At 43.2% G+C, this 10,467-nt stretch overlaps 1 protein-coding gene across 2 annotated transcripts; it reads right to left on the reverse strand.

Annotated features, from left to right (window-relative positions):
• Positions 1–2,754: 2,754 nt before the first annotated feature.
• On the reverse strand, positions 2,755–9,390 carry C22H5orf15 (chromosome 22 C5orf15 homolog). 2 transcript variants are annotated; one of them, XM_075441807.1, is made up of 4 exons: positions 9,262–9,337; positions 7,528–7,571; positions 6,077–6,687; positions 2,755–4,333 (listed from the first exon to the last, which is right to left on the reverse strand). In XM_075441807.1, exons 3-4 carry the CDS (start codon positions 6,668–6,670, stop codon positions 4,202–4,204), a joined length of 726 nt encoding a protein of 241 aa, XP_075297922.1. In that variant the 5' UTR covers positions 6,671–6,687; positions 7,528–7,571; positions 9,262–9,337; the 3' UTR covers positions 2,755–4,201. The 2 variants fall into 2 exon arrangements, with proteins under 2 accessions (XP_075297922.1, XP_075297921.1); XM_075441806.1 differs by lacking the exon at positions 7,528–7,571 and having other exon boundaries at positions 9,262–9,390.
• Positions 9,391–10,467: the final 1,077 nt, after the last annotated feature.

Consider the following 10,467-nt stretch of genomic DNA (forward strand, 5'->3'; position numbering starts at 1 on the left):
GCCCTTATAAAACTGGATCACAAGAAACCTTTCCCTCTTTATTGGTACCATCAGGAAACAGCATTATCAACTGCCCAAATCGATTCGGCCAGGCACTTCCCCTGTTCAGGCATCAATCCAAGGGCTATTGCGAAAGAAAAAATTTTCTTAGGGGAAAAAAAAAGTGCCACAGTCAGTGCGTGCATTTCAAATCTTTCATCCGTACAAGGGCGCGGTCCCTTTTTCACGGCACCGAGATGACACGATGACACACAGCCGCGCCGGAGAAGCAATTCGGCAGAGTCATGAGCCAGGGCAGAGGTGATAGTTCACTCTTTTCTAACTTTTATTTCTGGCATTACCTTGCTACAAGCGAAGGTGAGCAAGTAGGTGCCACGTCCTGCCACGTTCGGGGACGGGATGGCAAGATGCCAATGATTTCGCATTCACCTTTCCAGGACACAAATCACCTGCGTGAACTGGTTCTGCAGCCTCCACCTCACGCTGGCAGTGCGAGCTGAACGCTGGAGCAGACCAGCAGTGGAGAGGTTTTAGGAACAGTGACATTCCACAAACATCACTACCTAAATTCATTTGCTTAGATGCATCCACAAACTTTCCGCTTTGGTATGACCAAACCTGTCTCTTGGGGCAGCTTGCTACAACCACCATCAACCTTATGGAACAAGATTCGCCCCAGGTACTTAAAATACTTTTATTAGCACCCTAGAAGTGAATCTGTTCAGACAGTTTCCCAAATGAAACCCACAGCTTAAAGAACTTCAAGGATTTCAAATTCATGTTGCTTCTCTGGATTTCAAAACATTTGAGTAAGCTGCCCTTAGTACTATTAATAAAGAGCCTTATTAAAAATATATTTATATAAAGATTTAAATGACATGTTTCTTACTTGTGAGGTAAAGAGGATGTGCACAGTAGCTAGAGCAAGCAAAGAATACCTGCTCAGCTTCAAGTGCGTGAAGTACCCGGAGTGAGGCAAAGCTGCACCCTGCTAGAGAAGCCACGCGTGCGAGCCGTGATTTCACAGAATCACAGAATGGTAGGGGTTGGAAGGGACCTCTGTGGGTCATCTAGTCCAACCCCCCTGCCAAAGCAGGGTCACCTACAGCAGGCTGCACAGGACCTTGTCCAGGCGGGTCTTGAATATCTCCAGAGAAGGAGACTCCACAACCTCCCTGGGCAGCCTGAGCCAGGGCTCCGTCACCCTCAGAGGGAAGAAGTTCTTCCTCATGTTCAGACGGAACTTCCTGTGCCTCAGTTTGTGCCCATTTCATGACCTCAGGTATCAGCTCCCTAACTCAAAACATTCCAGTACTGACATGACTACTTGAGCAAAAGGCTCAAGGTATGATCATCCCCCCTAAGGTAACCTCAGGCAAGAGCATCTTCAGAGAAGACAGCTAAACGGGCATTTCAGGAGCGAATTCGTGAACATTCGCAGTACGGCCGAAGCGAGCTGCACCTGATGAACGCTGACTCTGCACAACAAGTATTGTCCCAGCACAGCCAAACGCAAGAGCATTTCAAAATGGGGTGACTACAAAACAAACCGCGAAGAAGCAGGTGTAGCAATCGAGTCGACGTCAGGCCTGTGGACAGTTTTCCCTAAAAAGCTCAAAAAATGCAATCTTGCTGGTAGCTGTGGGCATTCCTCCTCCGGCAGAAGTTAAAGAGTTTGAAAAGAGGGTGTTCGCTGGAAGGAACGGCTCAAAACTGGAAAGCTAATACATTTCTCTCCCTACATGCAGTCATTTCATAGGGACAAACAATTTGAGGGAGGGAGGGCAAGGAAACACAAGAATTTTCCACCAATATATTAACCTCTGGTCTTAAAGAGGACGCTGGTACACGTCCAGAAAGCCTGGAAGAAAACCAGTTGGACTGGGTTCATTCAGCCAGTCGCTCTATGCTTCAAGAGCTTTGGAAGACATCCAAGACGGAATAAGGTAACACATCTATGAACTTGAGATCAACAAAATATCCCTCATTTCTACTAATTTATGTTGATTTTCAACATTTTTTAAACAACAGCTGGTATTCTAGCTATTACAATCAGCCAAGTGGCTGAAAATGAAACATCTGCCTTGACGGCCTCTCTCACTGGATGGGCTGCAGAGAAAATGACATTTGAAATGAAAATTGTAACGTGGCCGTCACTGTACTTCTGCGCCGTCGAGGACTCCAGTGCCTCCGTCAGGGCTCTGCGCAAGGCCTGTGGTCCCGAGCTGAAAGGAAACAGAAGCCTTCTGCCAAGGGCGAACGTACTGTTGTCTGCTGTCAAACCCACTGCACTTTATCAATGGTATTTGAGGAGGAGGCTACCGAACTTCTTGGGTGTGAAAAGACCAGCCTCCTTCTCTCCAATTCCAATATTTAAACATCCTAAAGGAGCTTTGCAAAGTAACTTTTCCCTTTGGATCTTGACCACAGCAATGTTATACTTTAATGCGGGTATGTTTGGGTAAAAGTTTCAAGTATCTTCCATGGTAATTATTAACTATACATCTTAGGTAAAAAATTACTTGTTAAAGAATTTACTAATTCCTACAGCTTAAAAGATTTCACTTAAGCCGTGCTATCTACCCTACGTACCATTTAACAGATGTGTAAAACAAAACTTCCTACACAGAGTAAATTTAATCAGTAACAGACAAGCTGGTTTTGAACTGGTTGTCCGATCCCAGGCATAAGCAAGCTCCTTCTCGTGAGGTACCGTATAAAAGCAGTGAAACAGTTAAGATAAAAAACACAAGCTTCTTATTGTCATTTATTTTTAAAAACCTTATTCAAAATATTAAGTGATACAAGTCCAAATACGATAAAAATTACTGCAAGAAAAGTGTTTTGGGATGTTTTGTTTGTGCTTTACTGCTTGTGGTTAGGAAAAGAACGCATTTGACAGTAGGATTTAGAACTTTTAGCACTTCATTCGTAAGGTAGTATCATGCCTTCAGACTCCTCATGCCAGCAGCTGTAAAGTTGATTTTTTCAAAATGTTACATAACTACCTGAATATCAAGTCATTAATTATGGGGTTCTGATCCACCATTATTTACATATTTATCAGTTTGAAAACTAAATCATAAACAGAATGTACAGAAAACTAAGATTTTTATATTTTACAACTCATGAAAACATAAATAGTGAAAGTACAAAAGACAAGGTAAAAAAAAACCCTACTGTACCAGTATCTTGATTTACACTAACGCATAAATGTTTGCCAAAAATTCAGAGTGCGCTGTCCACAGACTGGCAGCCCCCCACACCATTACTTTCACCTGCCTGTTACCTGGGTCAGAATAACAACAAAATAAATTATTCTTACATTCTCAGGCCTCTCCCATTTATAACAGAGCAAACCACGTAACTTTCCCAACTGTCTTAAAATTCAAGAGAAAGCTTTGATGTATTGAAAGCCTGTCCACTATCTATATTTTAGTAAGATCATTCAACAAGGCTTATTTTCCACTCATTAATTACAAAGATAATGAAAACGTCATAAATATCATTAGAGAAAAAACCTGGACAGTCAAGAAGCTGCATACCTTCACCAAGATGTTGGACGTTTTAAAGAAATATATGGTGTATAACTTCTGAAATAAAACGGGTTATACATAATGATTTTTGTATTATTTACCGCATGAACACATGCAGAAATTATGAAACTGCCACGCTAGCTTTTCTGCCCAAAATAGGATCAAATTATGCAATAAGAAAACAGAACCAAAAGGAACAAGAAGAAAGATTTGCAGCATCTGGATTTAAGCATAGAAGAAAGCAACTATATTTTAAGTTTGCAATATAGTGGGATTTATGAGCCATGTAAGTGAATAGCAAAGAGATCATTAATTTGATTTAGTGATGCCAAAGTCATTAATTTATTAGACCTAAACTATTTTATGCTTATTTTTCGTATTATCACTAGTAAGACTGCTCCAGACAAATCGGATGATGCTTAATGAATGGAAAGAGCACTAATTATTAAAATTCTGTATCTTTATGGCCGATACAAAACCTGATCAAAGTAGCAAACAGATGTATCATGCCCTTGATCTTCCATGAGATTTAATCTCAAAAACATCCAGGTCAAAGAGAATACATCTCATTTCCGTACAAGCAGCACATTTAGAACACCTGAATACCATTACATGACTAGGCAGGCAAAGAGTGACAAGTTCAGCAAACTGAAATCACAGTGCTTTCAAAATACGTAGTCATTAGTTATTTTCAGAGAAGGCATTGCTTCATTAACGTTTTGATCTAAACGATGATATTCTACTGTCCTCGAGCACAGGCCATCCCTCCATCTTCGGCTCTGGACCAGTAAGAAGATCTGAAAGAAAAAGCAGCCAACTTAAATAATGGTATGGAGAAACATTCTGGGTTTGGTGGCTTAACCGTTCTACCGGTATCACAGTTCTACCCCTCGGTCCCAGCAATGGCATCACTGTTGCTAAAAACACAGCATGAGCAGTAATTTCCCTACTGCCCCTGCCATCAGCTCACTCACTGGCAACCTCAGTTGCAGTTTGGCCAAAACACAGCCTTCAACCCCTAACTCTTTTAGTAAAGATCTGTGTGTAGCTTCAGAAGTCCTGCACGGACAGGCCCAGATGGTGACATTTGTTAGTTTATTCATCTCACCTTCTCTGGCATTTCACCCTTGTTAAAAATAATTGTATTACTGGTGCTGAAGCAAAGACAACAGAAGCAGCAATGGCGTAATTTGACAAACTGTTTCTGCACTACAGCTCCGTGCCCCCTTCAGCAGTATCAGCAGAGCGGTAACAGAGGCTATACAATAAATCAAAGCACTCAAGTGATTAGATTTTTAAAATGTCTATTATCTTCACCCTATTTAGCCTTGTTTCTTAACGACACCATCTAATGCTAGACAGGGCAACTGTACTGGCAAAAGGGGAAATGGGATGGTGTAAGTGGGCACAGGGAAAAGAAAAAGGAGAATCTAAACCCATGTGACTGTTGTCTCACACAAATATGTGCCATTATCTATGTACTTAAAGTAGTAGTGTATTTTCTGTTCCCAAAATTATTTCCAAGTGCTAAAAAGTAGTACCAACAGATAGCTTTTCAATTACCCAAATGATACTACAAGCATTATCTCACTTATGAAGCAAGGACAAGGCATTTTTTTTCCATTTCTTTGAATTTCGAAGTTAAATTTTCAAATGCAACACAGTCAGTCTTCAACATTTTCCCCTATAAAGACTTGGCAATGCACATTCCAGACATGCTGTTGCACTGTAAAGCAGAAGTTCTGGGGGTTTTTTAGCTGTGTTCTTTTCAGAGTCCCCAAAATCCTCGACCAAATCAGCGTTCTCTACACGGATGAAATTTTCCTCATATCTAAAAATTAACCTGTGATTTAATTGTAAATTTGTGCATGCATCTGTGCGGGGTCTGGCTGGGCTGGAGCTCCTTTTCTATGCTAGCAATGTATTTTGAAATAACACTGATCAGGCTACTTTTGAGATACAGAGAATTAGTTTGTACCGAAGAAACAGTCACCGCAAAATACTAATTTTGGGCTTCTCTGCGAAAAACTGGAAAGAGTGTTAAACATTTCCTGAAAGTCTGTAGTTAAGCCCTCAGAATATCTACAATATAAAGACGACCTTGAAGTGAATACTTTTTACATGTATTATCACAGTCGTAACAAAAACATTCCGACACCATTTGGGATTAAACCTTCCTTAATTTGCTGTTTATAATCTGTACAGAAACAAGATTAGTTAATCACTTTCCTTCGACTTGGCTCAGGTCTCATTTATAGAACTCACGTCGTATACTGCCAGTGTCCATTACTGAACTGACTGATTACTGACATTGTCAATTAAGTGATTTTCTAATCTAAAATGTTTGATTCAAGTTCATTTTCATTGTGCAGACAAAAATGACAGTAATGATTGCCATATTAGTATCTCAACAAGAATAAGTGGTCAAAGATTTCATTCTCCAAAATGCTAGGTTCCTCTTTTTAAAAAAGCGTACAAGGCAACGTGACTTCATTTTAAATATTCAAGTTGTTTCTGTCAACTTTTCACAGCATACCTACCTTCCTCTTATTGTGATAGGTGACATAAACAACAGCTACTAAGAAGGCAACTACAACCAGATGAAAAAAGAAATGGCTGTCGTCGTCGTCGTCTTCTTCCAACCCTGTGACAGAAACATCTTTTATCTTCTCATCAAGGGACTTGATCTCCTCATTGTAATTACCAATGGCGTCAGAGTCATCGTCTTCTGGCAGCTCTAGAAGGTCTGGGTTGTATCTGGAATTCGACGTCATTTCGTAAGGAGGATAGTCATCTCCTCCATCCGAGTCCATAGTTTCTTTTATGATGGGTGGTGAACTATTTAGTGTGTCTTTCAAATCTGTTAGAAGATCCTCTTCCTCAATTTTAGTCTCTTCGGAAGCATCAACATCCACTTGAGACACAGGACTAGCGGTCACCGCGTGGGAGAGAACATATGGCGGGGAATCACCTTGTGCTGTAGATGGTTTTACTGCGGTCACCGAATGGATTTTAGCCGTTGTTGGGAATGCCTCTTTTTTTGTTGGGGTTATATTCTGCAAGCTGTCTGTTAAATTTTGGGATCTGTTTAGTGTTTCATTCTCACTTTTAGAAGACATATTTCTCTGAAGCATCTCCACTTTCACAGAATCTGAGACAAGGATGAAAAACAGTCAATATTAAGCACAAGGCATTCACTTCTCTTGTGATACTTCAGCTATAAATGAAAATTATTACAAGGCATTTACTTCACAGGCAAGAAATCACATGACAAGCAGGGCATATTTCACACTGCAAACTTTTTAGAATTCATATGCAGAAATACACACTCCTGTCCTGTACTTCAGCAACTTCAAAAGAGAAGTCTTGAGTGGGACAGGAATTAAAGCTTCGAAGCACATGCTTTCTACATTAGTATGCCAAAGTGTCCCTGACAAATTTAGCATGCATATTTTCCAGACTTAGAACTTCAGAGACATGTCCTCCCCGCCTCTGTGGATTTCTGATGTCTTGGAGAAAAGCAAAAAATAAGAACACGCTGCCATGTCTCCTTCAGTCACGACACAAGGTCCTAACATCTCTTCTCAGGCACTTAGGCACTTATTTTTATTGAATTTATAGACACACAAAAAAATTCCAACTTAATATTAACTCGAATGAAACTACTGAACCACAGCTTGAAAAACAAAGCTGAAGAAAGGGCAATCTGACTGCACATGCTCCTGTAGGAAAGCCTTTTGTCAGAGCAAATTATTATAACGCAGGAAGTCAGCAACAGTGCTATGTAACAGTGCACCTTTAGCCAAATGCATAATCTCTCCAACGCTAGGATGGCTTTGCAGAACCACGTAGAAAACAACGTGAACATTAAAACCTCCTGCAGGGCCCACCACTCTCTTCTCTATCCAAAAGAAGTTAGAAAAAATGCAGGGGGAGTTCATAAATAGCCAATGTTTTTTTAATCCTAAAAAAATAGCAAAAAGCAAACTACCTATGTTTACAGCATATCACTTCCAGATTCCAATCAGGACGCACCTTACAAATGAAAAACACATTTTAGACTTTCAGTATACATTATAATTTATACAGTGGAACCACCCTTGCCTTGTATTTTGGCATGCCAAACTATTTTAATTTTTTATTTTTAAAAAGTAACAACACTTTCATTAAGCACTCCCAAGGAGCTCCCTGGTTCACTGGAAAGTTGCAGATTCTAGAAATGAAGCCTTCAACCAACTGCTCGTGTCAAATTTCTCAGAAGTCAAATATTATATAGGGGACGCTGAATCACGTTATTCATGAAACGTGTATTTACAGAGGATCAGTTACAACAGACTTCTTGTTGACATGGCACACTTTTCCAGTATGAATTGCTCTTTAACCAAGTGTAAAACAGAGAAGACTCAACTAAACCCACACGAACTAGACATTACGGTGCCTCTCTGCTAAAATTTGAGGTTTACATTTAACACACTTATTGTTGAAGGACTCAGCAGTCTGAATTATGGTATCAACATTAACTTTTTTAGTTCTTGTACAGGACAAGTTTAGGGAATTATCATCTCCCCTCAGGAGTCAAGCCAGCTAACTGCATACGTGGAGATAAATACGAGGAAAGGCAGCTACAAGATAGTTTCATACTTATTGCTAGTTGGCATGTTATGAGTGCATATTACTGCTACCCTCACCGAACAGACAAAAAGTATTAGAGAGTAACAGCTAAATTGTTTGAAACACAAATGTATTTTTCCTACAGAATGCCACTGTACGTATCCTTACACTTCAAATTCTTCTTAAACTCATTTTAACTTGAAAGTTCTAGAAGGATATATGCTTAAATGCCAGGGACTCCCACCAGCTAATGCTGCAGCTTCAGAGTGAGAAAGAATCATTTCCTATTATTCCTAAAAGAAATGATTTTTTGTTTTAATAGCAGTAGCAACTTTAGCAACTACACCACAATTGATTTATAATGTCTACCCAAAGCTATCTGGATTTATAAATGGTGGCTGCACTGTTCCCAGTAACGCAACACCATCAGATGATGGTAGATGTACTGCCTAGACTCCAGAAATAGATATTAGTGTTCAACCATGGTGACAAAACCAGCAAGGCAGTCCCCTTAGCAAACACTGGACAGAAAAACATCTGACAGGGTCAAAACTCACTTCCAGGAAAACTTGCCTTTTATAAAGCAAGTTGTTCCATGATTTTTGAGGCTAAAAACTCTGGGTTTCCCACAGGCTTCTGCCCCACATCCTGAACCTCTTCCTTCATTACTGCCTACCCATCAGACAAGGCGAGGGGCAACACCAACGGAGCTGGTTAGGATACACTGAAAGGAACCGCCAGCTCCAACCAGCTCCCTCCATTTCCTCCAGTAATTCCCTCTCTCTGCCCAGCCAATGCCCCACCTCGACCAAAGCGGAACTCGCCGCACTTGACCCATGTATTTCCTGCAAGCATTTGGTTACACTTGGAGGGTAAAGGGAAGTGAGAGATAGAAAATAGACTTCACTAGCAGTCAACTAGCAGAATAACAAGCACGTTTTCTGGAGCAAAGGCTTAAAAACAGGCACCCAGCTAGAATAATCAGAACAAAATCTGGGCGGCCGCAGAGACCTTTAGGCCTAGAAGCGCTGAGGGCGAGTCCGGTGAACAGACCGGCGGGCCCACAGCCCCCCACGCCGCCGCCGGGGCCCGGCCCGCCCCCCGCCCCGCTCACCGGAGTCCTCCTGTCCGCCGGCCGCCAGGGCCCAGCCGCAGAGCAGCAGCAGGCACAGAGCGCGGCCGGCCGAGCCGCCCCTCATGCCGGCGGCCGCCATCTTCCCAAACGCCCCCCCCTCCCCCCACCGACGTGGCGATGGCACCGCCCCACGGCGCCGCGCGGCCACGGCGCCTGCGCGGGAGGGCGGGAACCCCGCGCGCTGGCGGTGGCGCGGCCGCGCATGCGCCTGGCTGGGCGGGAGGGCGCCGCGCAGAGGCTGAGGGGGCGGCGGCGCGGGGCTGGCGGCGTCCGCGGTGTCGCGACCGGTCCCGATAGGGAACGGGGATTTGCCGTCTCCTTCCTTCAGCCCGAGGTTGATGGTAGGGGTTTGATACACCCCCCCAAGCCACCGCCCCGGGAAGTGGTTCCTCAGCGTCTGCATGCATGACTGGGCTTTGTGCTCTGGCGCTGACGGAATGCTTTTTGCAGAATCGGGTAGATTTGTAGAAAAACGCTGTCCTGTCCTCACCCCAAGTGAGGCGATGCAGCGCCGAGAGGAGCCCTGAAGCTGATCACGGGAGAACGAATTCCAGTACGCAGATGCCTCAAGCATGAGAAAACCCAAGACCCAGGAGCCCAAAGGCTTACAGGGAGGGAGAAGATGAGCCACGCACAGCATACAGGAGCACTATTCAAAATTATTTACATTTACTTAATTATTTAAAATTAATTTTGAGCATCTGTGGCGTTACAGTGAGCTGGTTGCACGTGGTTTGTTGCCACCGGTGCAGGCCAAGCAAGGACCCACAGAGGTCCCTTCCAACCCCAAACATTCTGTGATTCTGTGACCGCTTCTCCCCAGAGTGCTGGGGTAAATCCTTGAGATACGGCAGGCCAGGAAATCCTCGGGAACAGCCTCCAGCAAGAGGGAGGGCAGCCAGCGCTGCACAACACGCCGAGGCGGGCCTGCCCGTCCCACGGCATGTGGCAACACCGCTGCCTCGCCGGGCACAGCCTCCTGCCATCTCCACGCCGCCCGCAGCGGTTGCTTACATGTGAAAAATACATAAGTTTTAACAAAAAACCACTGGTTACCCAGCTGATAACTGTTCATTGCACGCACCTATTTGTTTTCTAATTCATCTTAATTAATTCTGCAGTGAAAGATAAACAAGTCGCATTACCTTGTTTTCTCCCCAAGCTGAACACAAGCGTACGTGCAGT

The sequence above is a fragment of the Opisthocomus hoazin genome, chromosome 22 (genome assembly GCF_030867145.1).
Source record: "Opisthocomus hoazin isolate bOpiHoa1 chromosome 22, bOpiHoa1.hap1, whole genome shotgun sequence".
Classification (NCBI taxonomy): Eukaryota; Metazoa; Chordata; class Aves; order Opisthocomiformes; family Opisthocomidae; genus Opisthocomus; species Opisthocomus hoazin.

Excerpts from the sequence above, each read along its gene's own strand:
- C22H5orf15 (XM_075441806.1), bottom strand. The coding sequence starts at position 9,361 with ATGGCGGCCGCCGGCATGAGGGGCGGCTCGGCCGGCCGCGCTCTGTGC. Across the intron at positions 6,688-9,261 it reads CGGCGGACAGGAGGACTCCG|ATTCTGTGAAAGTGGAGATG; the intron begins GTGAGCGGGGCG and ends TCCTTGTCTCAG. Across the intron at positions 4,334-6,076 it reads CCTATCACAATAAGAGGAAG|ATCTTCTTACTGGTCCAGAG; the intron begins GTAGGTATGCTG and ends TTTTTCTTTCAG.